We start from the raw sequence: 16,813 nt of genomic DNA, 5'->3' as shown, positions 1-16,813 counted from the left end.
TTAATCCTAGAATTTTCCATCTTAATATTATCTCTGATTAATCCTTCATATATCTTGTTTTACATAAAGACTTGTGAGAGCTCATTAATAACAGAGACTGTATTTTGCTTTTCATGGTAACCCCTGTGCTTAGCACAGTACCTAACATATAATAGATGTTTAATAAATGCTTCTCGACTTGACTTCTACCCTTGTTATCAGTATCACTGAACACAGTATATGAGTTTCTGATGGTAAGAACTATGGTTCTTCCTTTTGCTCCTCTACACTGAGTAGGCAAAGATCTAAGACCATAGAAGCCCAGCATATAGATGACAGTTGATTTATGAATGTACAAAACAGTTCCATTTTCAATGGGAAACACTGTTGCTGAAAGGATTCCTGGAAATGTTGGGGTTGGGGCTTCTCTATATCCCAAACTGATTCCTTAGGAGCTGGAAGGTGCTAGTGATCTAGGTTTCATTTTATTCGATCATCCAACCAATATTAATTAACCAAAGGATGGAAGGTGAATAGCCTGAATCTATGGAAAGTGAGACACGTTATATATTGTGAGAAAATAATGGGGTTTTGGGACTTCCAAGGGTGCCCCTGCTGAGAGAGTCTGACTGACTTTTTTTAAGGTTAGCCCAATGTCAGGAAGTTAGCTCATTCAAAAACATACCTACCTTGAAAGACTTGTTCCCACCAGAGGATCTCAACTCTGACCTCAGCATGTTCTAATCATGGACCACCCTCAAATCCAGTGAATCAGTGGACTTGAATGCTACCAGACAATTAGCTTGGAGCAGTGTGTAGGGACCACCTCTCTTCTGGACAGGGAGCTTCTGCTTTCACAGGGACAGGAACTTGCTCTTTTTGGCCTGAGACTTGTAGGGGAAGGTGGCTTTTTCTCTTCTCTCTCCCGTAGATCCTAGCTAAGCTTTCCATCTTTCAAAGTCATGTGTTCTCTAGCTTTACTAATACCTAATATGCTTTAATAAATGCTTAATGCCCCCAAACTGGTGCTAAAACTTCTAATTTATAAGTAGAAATATATTAGAAACCCCAGCTAATTTTCCCTACACGTGGGACAGAAATAGGCGACCACATTAAATTTTACATGTCACAATATGTTGTGATTACTAGAGTGGAAATACAATGGAAGTTCCATATGTCACAGCTACGAAAGGCATCTTTATAGAAACTAAATATGTGCTACGGCATAAGATTCCACATGTGAATATAGAAAAACAATAATTTTAAGCATATACATGGAATAAAAATGATACTCCTTGGAAGAAAGAACTCAAACTTTTAAAAAATGAAGTAATTCAATCCAAAAGAAATGACGGGTCAAACAAAAAATTATTAAAATAATATAATTTATTAAAAGAAAATGAAAAAATAAAAAAATAACTTTTGGGTAGGCTGCTAAATCAGTCCTTAGGGGAGAGTTATAAATTAGGATGTAGTGTTGTTATTTTTTTTGACAGAGAGAAAAAAATCATTTACCACTAACAGAAACAGAAAAAAATTATAACAACTTAGTAGGAAATAAAGGGAACTTATTAGAAATGATTTTGCCCAGAGGAATTGGGATTACAACCAAAAATCACCTACCTAAGAAATCCAGGTAGATGCAAAATATCCTTCCTCCTTGTGGAGCCCCCTGCAGAATCTTTGCAAAGTGACAGAAAAGGAAGCAGAGGACTAGAAGTTCAACAGTTTTTAGATCACCTATAAAACTTAACTATTGGCATTCTCGAGGTAAAAATCTCACCAAATGACCAAAATGGAAATATACTATTGAAGAAACCGAATCTTAAATCCTGATATTTTCAGTATAAATAAAACCAGAAGAAAGAAATAAGTTGAAAGTAAAAGGAAAGCAAGGTAATAGGTTTTCACTGGAAAACGCAATCAAAGGAACACTGGAATATATTGTATTTTATTGTGGATCCAAAGACAACAAGAAACAAAAATTCATAAGTTATTTTGTATGACAATGCAACTGTTTTCTATCCAAAACAAAAGAGATGTGTCCTAGAGTTTTTGGTTCCAGTGTCTAAGCTCTTTTGGAGCACAGAATAGTCAAGCAGATAATAACTCTAGCCCACAGATGTTTTAGTCTATTTTTTAACTCCAACCTATTACCAAGATCACAGTAGAGTCTTTGAGGTTCAGGAGTTTTATTTTTCTCTTTATACCTTTTACACTAAGGCAATTACCTAACAGGTAGAAGGTTCACAATAAAATGTTATGGATTACATGAAAATCTATGTCCAAAGTCATTATCTGATTTTGAGTTAGAAATTCCATTTGCCTTCCATCAATTGCTGATTGTCAGTCAGAATTGCATGATTTCAGGGGTTAACTTTTAACAAAATAGAAAGGGCTGTCTGTATCTGAGGTGCCACTGTTTCCTTCAGAAGCATAATAACCTTTGAGGGTTATCAAGGACATGAATCTCAGCACGTCCCAAAACTAAGAAAAGGTCATTCCCTCTTTTTTGGTTCACATTCCTGCCTTTACTGGCAAGTAGACTCTCAGACTTGGAGCTGTCCTTCATTGATAGATAAAACTCTTGGAAAAGATTGGAAGGACTGGGATCAACAGCACATTTAAAGGTCTCAGGTCTAGGAGCCAAAGACACCAAGTCTCAGAATCCATGGATATTTATACACAATGACTCCTTCCACAATTTAACACAATCCAAGTGGTACATATATAAGAAGTATGGAATAGAAGAAAGAAACCACCAGTCAGATATCAGCATGGTCACTTGTCATTCTATATATCCTACTTAAAATACCCCATTACTAAGAAACAGGCTCATAACATAGGAAGCTACCTATTGGAATACATCTTTGCCATTTCAGACAACACCTCTCTTGCCTCTATTCCTCTGAGTTGTTTTCTCCTGTCAAGCATTTTTACCATATTGGCTAAACTTGGTTTTCCAACTCCTCAGCAGCTCTAATTGGTCCCTTATGGTTCAGAAGTTACTATTTTAGGTATCTGATCTTTAAGCTGATTGGTAGCTATAACTAGCCACAATTGAAAGTCAGATAGATGAATTATAGGTAAGTGGTAGAGTAAACAAGTTGACAATATAGTATTTGCATTTGCTCTGTAGGCATTAAAATTAGCCTCAGGCTCCCCAGAAGAGCTGCCCCTCCCCCTCGGCTTCAGCGGCCAAGCTGAGAAGCCTTGTGAGCCTTGGAGCCTTGCCAGGCTAGACAGCTGTGAAAAGCCCCAGCTCCCTCCACCCTGAGGGGATCTACCCCGGAAATCCTGGGCTAGCCCTGGCAGCGGCCCTGGGCATGGCCTGTGTGGAGGCCCTGAGAATGCAGAAGGGGGCACGACCTCTTGAGCCCTGGGTGTGGTTCTCATGGTTCACTTGAACCCCCCCCCCCCCCCAGCGCTAGCAAGGCCAGTGAATTAGCTTGGCATGCGTAGGGTGTGGGGAACTCGAGGTTTGAAGGGAGAGAAGGGATATATAGCTTGGACGCTGGAGTTGTTGCTATGGTACAGAAAGGGGATGGAGAAAGAGCTAGTGTGAAGGTAGAGGGACACCAGAGGAATGAGGATGCTAAGGGGCTTTTCAGGGGGTCAACAAAGCGAAGGGGGCTTGGAGTTAGAAGAAAGGAGCAGAGCAGTGAAAGCAAGATAGGGGAGCTGGAGTGAAACAGAAAAAGAGTTAGAGGAAAAGTGAGAGTGAGGGATGATAGTTAAAGACACAACAGAAAGAGAAAGTAAAAGCTGTGAGAAAGGTGGAGAGGACTGAAGGCAAACTGGTCTAAGCAAGGTGTGGCTCCAGGCCACAGCAGCAGCCAGCATACCCTCTGGCAAGAGACGGCAATGGCCCTTATTTTATTAAAAGCAGTCAGGTTGTATAACTTTGCGTTTATTTTCCCTTATCTCTTACATTTATTTTTATAAATAAACCCTGCTTTCATTATTTAATTAAAAGAGGCATTTACCTATCAATTTGGGAGAAGCAGTTATGGTGGAAGTTTTAAAGGGCCCTAACAGACTGACTTAGACAATTAATAGCAGTCAGATAAGGCAGCCAGTCAAAAGTCCACAGATTAGGGCCCAGTTAGTTAAAATATTCTCAAACCTCCTACCAATATTTACCTTACTTACTTCATTATTGTTTGCTTAAGCTACTAAAGAATATCTAAATAGTTTAAATTGCAGTTTGGAGTCTATAGACTGATTAGTACTACTGATAAATCACTTGTATCAAAGGGATGGGGAAAATCTCACTTACATAACCAAATTCAGAACTCAGGAAGTAAGTCTCCACCATCCAGGATGCTACCAGGGGATGAAAATGATTGCCTCTGCATATGGCTAGTCAGTGACTTCTCTTCAAGGAGGAAATGGAAAGGAAGAAGTAGCCAGAAGTTCCAGGCTCTCTCTTCCTTGCCTGGTAATCTATAAGCTATAGCCCTTTGTCTTTGATGAGGGGTTTGGGGAAGGGAGAGAAAGAATCTTTCCAAAGTTGCTAGAAGTCCCAGGGGGTTAAAGGGGGCACAAAGGAAAGGGCTTTAATAGGCTCTGCTCTGTAGTCATGCTGGCCCTTCTTCCTCTTCCAGTATCATTAAAGGAGAGATAGATTTTCTGTCTGGCAGACCTTGGGGAAGCTGAAGGTCTTCAGAAGAGGCAGATGTGTCCCTGCTGGTCCCTGCTACTTCTCTGCCCTCCTCCTGGAATCGGCCACTTTGGAATTCCTCTGCCATCAAAGAAACAAAATAAATTGTTTTATAAAGATTAGCAATATATTGATGAAATAAATGTAATACCTTTTTAAATAAAAAAGAAATAAAAACCATTTAGAACAACAAGGATTTAAGATATTTTTTGTTAAATAATGGAACATTTTAAAGATAAATATAACTGATTTTTTTTTTAAAGGATAAGGGAATTGGTTGGGATTTCATTGATCTAGGGAATTCTGGAAGAGGAACTGCTAATAGCAATGCTGGTCTGGGCCTTCTCTGCTACCTTTAGTCTTAGAGAGTACTGAGAGACAGGTAACTAGCCCAGGGTCACCAAACAGAATGTATGAAGACAAAAATTGAAAAAGATCCTTAATATCCAAATTAGAGAGAAGATAAAAATAACTGATGTAAACTAATGAAATGTTAAAGAAATACATTTAAAATAGAAATAAGTTATTTTCTAAAACATATTTCAACTGAATTGAAAAGCTCAATTCAACTGCACTAATAAAAACCTTCCAGGCAGAGGGCAGAGTAGAATGCCTGACAACTGAAGGGATACACTTTTGCACAATAGGTGACAAATCAGGGGTACCTGGGGTTCCTACCTGGGTTCTAAGTAGGTTCCTGCTGACTTCAGGATATGACTCTTGGGGGAAGTCCCAGGTAATCCCCTGTGAGGGTTAAAATTCTAGCTATACTGTCTAAAATATCTAATAAGTGGTCGCCAATAAATTATAAGCTTTAGCAAGAGTTAGACTTTTAAGCATTTATTAAGGAGAATAAGAATTTGGTAAAGAGAGAGAGAAAGGCCTAGATTCATCTATCTATTAAAGGGAGCACACATTTCTAGCTCCACTCTCCACCAGAGTCCTCAGGAAAGAGAGTGAGTCAGAGCGCCAGCCTCCCCCTTCCTCCTCCCTCCAGCCAACGTCACTTCCTGACGCCAAAGAAAAGAGCCATGGTCATGCCCTCAGAGACCTTCTCCTCATGGTGGAGCTTTCCTACAGTAAGTTTCCAGCAGGGGGTGTCATTCCAATCGTTACACCCCATCAGTCTCCAGGCCTCAGTTTACCAGGGCAGGGGCATGGGGAGGAGGCTGCCTCATTTAGGACAGAGATGCTGGAGGCAGAGAGGCAGTGACAGAGAACTGGGTTGCCAAGAGTCTGGAGAAAGGAGTTGGCACCTGGGACCAGGCTGCTTCAATGAGTGGACAACTATGATACATGAAAAGTTAGAGACGCTCAGTTTCTGCATAATTACTAATTTTATTAATTATGGATAGTGAATAATTAATAAAAGGATGGTCACTTGGCTTTCTCTGGTAAACCTGAGGCTCTTCCTGGAAGTCTGTTGATGATTATAAACCCTTGTAATACAGAGTATTTCTGACAGGTAGCAATCAACTCTGACTGATTAAAAATTAATGAGATGATTTACACATAAAGGGTGATACCATAAGCAAATTAAGAGAGCATGAAATTGTTTATCTCTCAGATTTGTGGACAGAGGAAGAATTTAGATCCAAAGAAGATATAGTGTTACAAAAGGTAGGATAGATAACTTTGATTATATAACATTTAAAAGTTCTTGCACAAACAAAACAAATGTAACCAAGATTATAAGGGAAGCAGAAAACTGGGAAAAAATTTTTGAAACAAGTGTCTCTGGTAAAGGCCTCGTATCTCAAATATGTAGAGAACCGAGTCAAATTCTAAAAATACTAGTCATTCACCAATTAACAAATGGTCAAAGGATATGGACAAGCAGTTTTTCAACAAAGAAATCAAGGCTATCTATAATTACATGAAAAAAACAGAGAGACCTAATATTTTTAAAAAATACAAGTGCAGTTTGAAACTATGCCCAAAGGGCTATAGAACTGTACATACCCATTTGATCCACCAATACCACTGCTACCCCCCCAAAAGAAAAGGACCTATTTGTACAAAAATATTTATAGCAGCTCTTTTTGTGATGGCTAAGAATCGGAAATCAAAAGAATGCCCATTAGTTGGGGAATGGCTAAACAAACTGTGGTATATGATGGTGATGGCATATTATTGTGCTATAAGAAATGACAAGCAGGATGATTTTAGAAAGGCCTGAAAAAATTTGTACAAACTGATGTATATTGTTATGATTAATGTATGGAACACCTGGATTTGATGGAGCTGCCTTATTATCCAAAAGGATTTTATGAAACCCTGGATTAATAGGAGCAAAATGCCCTCCAACTAAACTCCAAACTGAACCCAGATAACTAGCAGATAAGTCCCTATCTGCTGACTTCTTTCCTCAGGATAGTAGGTCCCTATCATGTAAAAACACCTGGGCATCTTCATCCTTGCAAAACCCCAATTTTTGGAATCATATAATCTTATCATAGTGTTGACATTAAGTCAAAGTATCAAACTGATCAGTATTTCCTACATTCTTGTTATTACATCCATTCTTGTTAAGTATTTGCTTTTAGGATGATTTGTATCATGCTAATGAAAATGATTGACACTGTTAAAATTAGCCTCAGGCTCTCTGAGCAGAGTTGCCCCTCTCCCTCCATTTCAGCTGCAGAAGGCCTCTGAGCTGGGCTAAGCTGCGCACACAAAAAACCGGAGAGACACTGGGGTTTGTTTTGCCCAGCCCCAGCTCCCAGCGCATGCCACACAGGGCTTGGCCGGCCCGTGGGTGGCCAACCCAAGTTTCACCTGAGAAGGGTCGTCACTACAGTACAAAGATGGGATGGAGAAAGAGCTAGCAAGAAAGTAGGGAGATGCCAGAGGAGGAGGACGCTAAGCAGCTTTTCAAGGGGGTGGACAAAGTGAAGGGGGCTGGGAGTTAGAAGAAAGGAGCAGAGCAGTGAAGCAGGAGGCTTTTGAGTTAGAAGGCCAGCATACCCTCAGGCAAGAGGCAGCAAGGGCCCTTATTATATTAAAAGCAGTCAGGTTGTATAACTGCATTTCTTTACCCTTATCTCTTACATTTATTTTTATAAATAAACCCTGTTTTAATTATTTAATTAAAAGAGGAGTTTGCTTATCAATTTGGGAGAAGCAATTGTGAGAGAAATTTTAAATGGCCCTAACAGACTGACTTAGACAATTAATAGCAGTCAGATAGCCAGCCAGTCAAAAGTCCACAGATTAGGCCCAGTTAGTAATAATGTTTTGACATTTTTATGGTGACCTCAGCAGGACTTATGGCCCAATTATAATTTTTCAAATAGCCCACAGTTATAACATTTCAAGATTAGGATAAGTTAATTTGCTTTTACTCAACACCCTGGAACCAGTGAGCAAAGAAACCTTATACTACTTTAGAAAGAAGGAGGCTTTGAGCTCCTTTTTTTTTTTTGTGAGGCAATTGGGGTTAAGTGACTTGCCCAGGGTCACACAGCAAGTAAGCATTAAGTGTCTGAGGCCAGGTTTGAACTCAGGTCCTCCTGACTCCAGGGCCGGTGCTCTATCCACTGTGCCACCTAGCTTCCCTGAGCTCCTTCTTTGGAAGGGGTCTGTATAATTGATGCTTGCTTGTTCTTGGGACAAATAAACTGGTACTATGTTTTCTTTGTCTGTCTCTGATCTGGTTTATCCTATAGGAGACATCATGAAAATTATATTTTCTCTGATCTGTTTTTTCTATAGGAAACATAAAAATAAAATTTGGCAATACTGAAGTGAGCAGAACCAGGAGAACATTGTGCACAATGACAGCAATATTGTTTAATGAAGAACGGGAATGGCTTAACTATGCTCAGCAATGCAATGATCCAAGACAATACCAAAGGACTAATGATGAAGCATACTATTCTCCTCCAAAGAAAGAACTGATTGATTGAACACAGACCAAAGCATGCTATTTTTCACTTTCTTTCATTTTTTTCTTTTATTCATTTTTTTTGTAGAAAATGACTAATATGGTAATGTTTTACATAATTGCATATGTATAACCCACATCTGCTTGCTTACTGCCTCAGGGAGGGGGCAGGGGAGAGGAGGAAGGAGGGATAAAATTTGGAACTCAAAGCTACAAATAAAAATGTTTATTAATTTTTTAAAAAAGAGAATTAATGAGAGAATGAATATTATAATAGGAGGGGGGGCCTAGTCTAATGAGGGGATGGGGGATATGATTTTTATTATGTCACTCATGGACAAAGAGAGACTCATGTGGAGCCAGAATACTCCCTTCCTGGCCAATCTATACAAAAGGTTCTACCCCCACCCAGGACTATATGAGTAGTTAGGTTTTCCTAGTTAGGTGAGGTAACAATTTCACCTTGAGAAGATAGTCTAGGTTGGGTAAATTTTTAGGCAAGGTCAGTAATGTCCTTCAAAGACTGGCTTTATAACCTACAGGAGTTTATTTCTGAATGAGGAAAGAGAAATAAAATCTTAATCTCAATTAATAATTGGTTGTTAAAGAAAGAGAGAAACAATCATATTTCTCACAAGTGAGATTCATTTAAAAGTCCAACTCACACCTAAAAATCATTGATTAAAATAATTTATTTAAGTCAAAATTATTAAATTCCTTGAATCAGCCTGTGTGTGGGTAGGACTGTGGAGAGACTGGGTATGGGGCCAGGGTGCCTGGGTAAGAGCCAAGGGACTAAGGGAGAGAAAACTAGGTCATCCATGGATGGATTGGGGCTGGTTTCTGGGACCACATTCAAGGAACAAAGGGAACAGCTCTGGGAACAGTCTACCTGGCAAAGGACAGCCCTAGCAATCCCCATTTGAAAGTAACCCCAAAATTCCTTGATAGGGGTGTGTGGAGGATTAGGCTGAGGTGAAAAAATAGCTACGAGGTTTCTCCCAAAGAGTCCATTCTCCTGATTCCCAGGAAATAATTTTTGACATAACCCATCTATCATAGGGACTACTTAGGAGTTACTCTGTCATGCAAGCAAAGCCCAGGTCCCTCTCCCCTGGGCCATATTTTATGTTCAGATCCAAGGGAGGTGCCCTGGGCATCCTGAGATCCCTCTCAAAGCAAAAGTCAAAGGTTCTGGTGAGTGATGGGAGGACTAATGGACTAAGGCAGGGCCCTCCTCTTACCTCTGGGTCTCTGTAGTTTTGTTTTGCAGAAGAAATAAATCACCAAGATGGAAACCATCAAGACCACTGAGGATACAGCAACAATGCTTATAGTAGGTGTCTTCTGAGATGTGGGATGATTTTCTGAAAATAGGCCCCCAAACTCCATTAATTTGTATATCAGAGACAGGGAAACCCTGCTCTCTGATCCCTGTGGCCCAGTTTGGGGGTGGGAGTATGGAGGGAAGCAGGACTAAGGAAACCCTGGGCAAGGCTAGGGGCTTTGTGCACAGATGATGCAGTCTTCCTCTTCCTCTTTCTCTTCCTCTTCCTCATCCAGGCTCTAAACATTCCCCCAAACCAGGCTTCCCCAGGACTTTAGAGAGTAGAATGCAAGCATTGGAAGAGATCTGAGAGAGAATCTAGCCCAACTGCCTCAGTTTATAGAGAGGAAAAAAGAAGAGAGAGAGGCCTCCATCCTTCAGCTTGTAAGACACAGAACCAGCCCTGAAGCCTGTGTTCTCAGAATCCCAATTCAAGCCTCTTCCCTCTACCTCACACCTGAGTCCTTATAGATTCAGAGACTTTCAGATGATGGGATCTTAGATCACATCTAGCCCAACCCCATCATGAGACAGAGGGCCAGAGAGCAGAGAGGGGAAGAGATCTGTCTAAGAGGTTCCACTGAGGGAATGTCAGAGACAGGACCAAACCCTGGGTATCCTGACACCCAAATCAGGTCTTCTGATTCCATAGGATGCTACTCTCTTCTCAAATTTATTCCGGATTTGGCTCTTACATCCTCACTGAGAAACTCTCTGGCTCTTAGCTAAGCAGCCTGGACTCTAGTGGCCCTGGGGTCAGCCCTCTACTAAGTTGTCACATTGGTCCATTATTCTCTCTGGTCCTTGGTTTGACCACCTGTAAAAGGGGGCCACTAGTATGATACTGTAGTATGATAGAGAAGATACCCCAGACTTAGAATATCAGAAGATCTAGTTTCATATTGTAACTGTAATTTGGTGGCTAATTGAACTTTGACATGTCACTGGGCTTTTCTCTCTTCCTCTGTAAATAGAGGAGGGAGCCTGGGTAAACTCTAAGGTCTCTTACAGAGATGACATTTCTTCAGTGTGAAAATAATCTCTATCACCATCTCTCTCCTCTTCCAGTAACCTTCCCTCTCCTCAATGCCCAATAAGCCCACTGCTTCAATTTGCTCATCAGTAACTGGGCAACACAGTAGAGGGAGGAGCCATGACACTGGGCAGTTATGGTGAGGCCAGATTGTGGAGGACTCTAAGACAATAGGGAGCCACGGAAGCTGCTTGAACAGTTGGAGTGACACGACCACAGCTATGTTTTAGAGAGATGAATCTGGCAGCCTGTGCCAGATAGACTGGAGAAAGGAGAAACCGGAGACCCTCCTTTTAGACAAAAGGAAATGATGAATTTAGAGTCAGGAGAACTAGGGTCAGATCCCATCTTTGGCACTTATCAGTCACTTAGGGTAAATTAGTCCCTTTGTTGCTTTGAGCCTCAGTTCCCCAGTTGTGAAATAAGAGCTTTGACTTAAATGATGAATAAGGTTCCTTCCAACTGGAACCTCAGATTTTCACTGCTTTGTCCTATAGAACCTAGCTTGTTAAACTGTTGTCACAACCCCATATTTGCTAGCATAACTGAATGTGGAGATCATGAAAAATTTGGGAACACTCAAAGGTTATGTTTTATTTTACATACCTACATATCCGAGGTCAGGTAAAAATTTGGGGGGGAGGGCAAAAAGGGTCGCGAGTAGAAAAAAATTTAAGAAGCCTTGCTATAGAAGGGCAGCTTTTTAGGGGTCTCATTATACTCGGAACTATAGCCATGGGCAGAGGGATATTCTCTTGAGGCTGGTTGATGCCAAATTTCAGGACTGTCCTTGGTCCCTAGTCCAGAAGTTCCTACTCCCTGGCTCAGGACCTTCCTAAAATCTTTCAGAGCAGAATTTTGCTATCAAGGCAAGATGTCCCTACTGAGAGTCTTCAATGGGCCTGCCCAGACCTTTCCTAGATCCTTGGGGTAGGAGAGGAGCAGGGGAGAGAAGTCAAACAATGCAGGCCCTGTCCCTGAGGAACTCACTGTCTATATGGGAAAATAAATTTAATCCTTTAGATTCATTTATAAACCATATGACATTGTAGGGTCTGTTTGTGGGGTACAGATCGACATCCTTTCAACTGCTTAAAGACCCCAGTGTCTGACTACCACCAGCTGTCAGTATCCTGGGGAAGGGGCCAGATATCTTCCTTTTGGCCCCAGAGGATGAATTGGGGAAAACAGAAGAGGCAGGGAGGCTTATTTAGCCTTCTTGCCTAGGAGAGCCGCCCCTGGTGGGATGGGCTGCTTGTCTCTGGAGGGGCCAAGGCTTCCTTCTTGTGAAGGTCTTCAGCCAGGGTCTGGATGACCATGTGTCATGGGTGTTTTAGATAGTTGAGGGATTTCTTTGCACATTATTGGATGGACAAGGTGGTCTCTGAGCTCCTGTCTATCTCTGAGGTACTGTGAGGAAGCTGAGTCCTGGTGAGACAGTTCATTGTGAGCCTGAGGGTGAGGCCTTTCCCTTCCTTCCTTCCTTCTTCAGAGCTCCTCTTCATCATTACTCAATCTCTCCTCTTCCTCTGGACACCAAAGGAGAGAAGCCCTGGCTCATTAAGACTGATTCTTCTCCCTGTGCCACTGATTCTGTCCCCTTTCCTCCTTCCCTCTGTTAGTACCCTGCTACATAATCATTCCCTGTCTCACACATCTTCAGCATCTCCTTCTTCAATGACTACTTCCATTGGCTTAAAAGCATCATGATGATGTCCCAGACCAAAGGCTTTCCAAATGTTTTTAGCTCCTTCCAGTAATTATCTTTTCATTGCTAAAACTGGAGAGAAATTTGCCTATCCCCCAAAAGTCTCCAGTACCTCATAGAAACACTTTCTCTTCTATGCCCTTTAATCTGGCTTTCTCCCCTACACTATTCTATTCAAATGTTCTCTCCAAAATCGTTATTCACCTCCTAATAAATGGATCCTATGGACTTCCTATGAGATCTCATTATCAGTGACCTCTCTGGAGTATCTGATGTTATTGGTCACCCTGACCCCTTCTTAGTCATTTTCCTTGTATACTATTTTTTTTGCAGTCTTTATACCCATCTGACTAAGATAAGGTGGATGTTAATCCAGGTTCTAACTTTGACCCTATTCTCTCTCAAAAATTGTACTCGACAATTTTATTCCTTCCATAATTTAAATTGCCACATAAGACCACATGACTTTCCAATTTCCATCTCCAACCCTGCTTTTCTTCTGTGCTCAAGACCCTCATCTCTATCTTCCTTCAGGACTTCTCCATCCAGATGTGTTTTCATTACCTCATACTCTCTATATCACACACAGAATTTATTATTGTCCTTCTTAAATCAGTCCTTCTTTCTGATTTCACCAATTTTTAAAAATCAGAGGTACCATGATTCACCCATTCCCCTGTTATCTGAGGAATCTCTAATGCTCACTGTCTCCCTCACCTCAAACACCAAAACATAGGTGAATTCTTCTTCATCTTGCCTCCAGAACAGCTTTCCCAGACCTCAATTCCCCTCTATTCTCACCGGTACTGTGCTAACACAAATGCTCCTTAGCTCCTGCCTTGAGTCTTCTATTATCTTCTCCTCATGCTTCCCCACTTCTACTCTCTCTCTGCCCTATCATCTGCCAGATTAATCTGTCCTGCACACAGCCCTGCTCAGGATATTCCTGCCCTCTAAAAGCTTCAGTGGCTGTTCATTGTGGAGTTCACCTTGCTTATCTTAGCCTTCATACTAGGGTATATCTCTTCATTCTGGTGTCATCCTACCATTCTAACTTTATCCCTTCTTCCTCCATGTACTCTGTGCTTTGGTCAGAGTGGACCAGATATTGTGTCCTAAAAATGTCCTGTTCTTCCTGCTGCCATGCCTTTGCTCACACAGTTCCCTGTGCTAGGAGTTCCTTTGATTCTTCTTTTCCTTTAAAGTCCAATTTGATCACCACCACTTCTAAAAAAAAAAGCCTTCCATGAGTTCTGTGACACTAACACCTTTCCCATTATTCTTCATATTTATTTTGCATCCTTCTCATGCACTTATCTTGTACTACTGTATATTCCAGTTAAGTCTCTTGCTTTCTTATTCCAAGTTGCCTTATTCCTAAATTTGGAAACTTGAGGATGGGTGACCTAACTTATCTACATTTTCTCTCTCCTCCACGAAAGTATAGGGACCTGTACACAATAGTTGTTGCATTTAGAATCATATTAGATTAAACATTTTACATATAGATGTCTACATATATATAGACATATATAGACACACACATAGAAGCACACTTTATATATATATATACATGCATACATACATATATTACATACACACATACATAAAACTAAACTGAATCAAAATAAAAGTTTTTCAAGTGAAACTAGATTTCGTCCCAAATGATCTATCACTTCATTATAGAGCGTTTGATGAAGGAATCTCCTGAAATGGTTGCATTATTTGGAATTTCATTGCATATTTCCTTTGGGTTGGAAAAAATGACTATATTTTACATAATTATAATTTCAAATAATATTGATTGAAATGCATTAAATTGGTACTAATAAGAATGTAGGTGCATGTGCCAATATATTGAGGGCCTATGATTTTGTCAGTGTGGGCACAGTTATAAAGGTCTTTTATAATGAAGTTGGCAAAGAGAGTTTCAGTGACTTGGCCATAGCCACACAGAAAGTAAGAGTCAGAGGCTGGGGCAGCTAGGTGGCACAGTGGATAGAGCAACGGCCCTGGATTCTGGAGTACCTGAGTTCAAATCCGGCCTCAGACACTTGACACTTACTAGCTGTGTGACCCTGGGCAAGTCACTTAACCCCAACTGCCACACTAAAAAAACCCAACAAAACAAAACAAAACAAAAAAAAACGAGTCAGAGGCAGCATCTGGACCTAGTTCTTCCTGACTCTGAGTAAGCACTCTACCCACTCTGCCATGTACAATTTTTTTTAGCAGGTTACACATCATATCTCTCCAGTTCCTCGAAGGCATGAGGCCAGGTCTTCTTCCCTTTTCTCCTCTACAGACTCACCAGCACAGGGCTGGATTCAGAGGAGGAAGCTAACAAACATTTGTCTCTAGGTCAGTGTGGATGGAAGCTATGCAGATGACAGTCAAGGAGGCCTCAGACCCTTCATACCCCAAACAGTGGAAGGCTTTTGAGGGCCAGGTGAGACCTGGTGTCATTGAAAGAGAGAATGAAATCCCATTTTTGATCTTCAGGACAGAGGGGAGGCCTCCATAATGGTTTTTGTTTTTTTTTTTTTTTGAGGGGCAAATGAGGGTTAAGTGACTTGCTCAGGAAGAGAATTGAAGCAGTGAGTCCCAAAATGAGTTTGTCCCTTTTTTAGACAACTTTTTTTTTTTTTTAGTGAGGCAATTGGGGTTAAGTGACTTGCCCAGGGTCACACAGCTAGTAAGTGTAAAGTGTCTGAGGCCGGATTTGAACTCAGGTACTCCTGACTCCAGGGCCGGTGCTCTATCCATTGCGCCACCTAGCTGCCCCTGTCCCTTTTTTAAAGCCTGTGGTTTCTCACATGCAGGATCCAAGGGATGTGTCAAGGAGAAGAAAATGGTCAAATCTGGAATGAGAAGAACTGAGTCTGATTCCCAGCCTAGACATTCCGAAATTGTATGATCTTGTACAAAGTCCCTCCCCTCTCTGTGTCCCATTTTGCTAATTTGTTAAATGAGGGGGCTTTGATTCAATACTCTTTAAAATCTTTTCATCTCTAACAGTCTGAAATTCAGAAGAAACCCATAAATCATGCAAGACCTACCTGTTACATGCAGTTCGATGTGGGCTTCAGTGTGATAATCGGATGACTGGAAATGGCAAGTATATAAACCAGAGTCAGAGACCTGGACCTGCTGGGTCCTAAGGGTCACCTTCCCCTCAGCCATATTATATTTCAGCAGCTCTATCCTCCCCTGGAACTCAGCACTCTGGGATTCCTCCAGTTTCTCTCCATTGGGGCACCAGTGCATGAGGGTCTGGTTTCTGCACCAGTTCACAATCATGCGCTGACAATTCATCTTGGGGGAGAGTTCACAGGAGAGGGTGATGTCTTCCCCTTGCTTGGCCTGAATAAGCTGGGCAGGGCCAGTCACTGAGAATGGTCCTTTCTGACATTCTAGTGACAGAGCAGAAGAAAATCAGAGGGCAATGTAGGCCAAGGATTAAGAGTATTTCTTTGTGTGGTTATGGGGCCCTAGGAGATGAAGCTCTTACTCCTGGCCATGGATTAGCTGCTACTCTGCTGAGGGCTACCTGCTGGGCAAATATCTTTTCTTCCAGACATCCCCTTATAAACTAGACACTCTTTCTCCTGACTACTCTATATGTAGGAAGGAAGGGAAGCTTTTTGGATGCTGCAGGGTTAGGGATATGGGGAGGAATGTAACACCTTCCACCAGTGGCCTGAAGGGAGGCATTGCATTAGCTTCTGCTCAGCCACTGCCCAATGGTAATTTACAAGTGCAGAGGGAGCCCAGGCTCCTGGGCTGCTGTTTGCCTGGCCCTTATATGACATTGACTGTGCAGCTGAGTTAAAAGGAGGGTGGGCCAGAGAGCCAGGTTAGGTCTTTATGAGGAAGAGGAATTCAGCGCATTGGGGAGCTGGGTAGACTGGTCATATGGATAGATGGATAAGTTTGCCTGGTATCATATTCTGACTCTTCCCCAACTAGCATTGCAAAAGTCACTCATTCCTGCTAAGGTTTTATGGCAGAGCATGGCTTAAGATGCCTATCCCTCCTAGAGATATCCAGACACTCAAGAACTGTAATGAAAAGATTCCATGAGAGTTGGAGGATGGCTTCTGGACCTGGCTCAGCCATCATGCTCCTCTGTGACTGCAGGCAAGTTCTTTCCCCTGACCCCTTTCAGACTCCTTTTCTTGGTCAGGTTCCGCCCTGATGCAGGGGGTGCATCATCT

At 41.6% G+C, this 16,813-nt stretch overlaps 1 protein-coding gene across 1 annotated transcript in view; it reads right to left on the bottom strand.

Annotated features, from left to right (window-relative positions):
• Positions 1-3,865: 3,865 nt before the first annotated feature.
• LOC122750750 (butyrophilin-like protein 3) overlaps positions 3,866-16,813 on the bottom strand; it is a 36,904-nt gene continuing 23,956 nt past the window's right edge. Inside the window, exons 4-6 of the mRNA XM_043997560.1 lie at positions 15,656-16,009; positions 9,773-9,895; positions 3,866-4,723 (exon numbers count right to left, since the gene is read on the bottom strand). Of these exons, the coding sequence (XP_043853495.1) occupies positions 4,560-4,723; positions 9,773-9,895; positions 15,656-16,009 (641 nt within the window). The 3' untranslated portion in view covers positions 3,866-4,559. The remainder of the gene's footprint in view (positions 4,724-9,772; positions 9,896-15,655; positions 16,010-16,813) is intronic.

The sequence above is a fragment of the Dromiciops gliroides genome, chromosome 3 (genome assembly GCF_019393635.1).
Source record: "Dromiciops gliroides isolate mDroGli1 chromosome 3, mDroGli1.pri, whole genome shotgun sequence".
NCBI classification, from domain to species: domain Eukaryota; kingdom Metazoa; phylum Chordata; class Mammalia; order Microbiotheria; family Microbiotheriidae; genus Dromiciops; species Dromiciops gliroides.
Note: the sequence above shows the minus strand (reverse complement) of the source record. Positions and strands in the feature narration are given on the sequence as shown.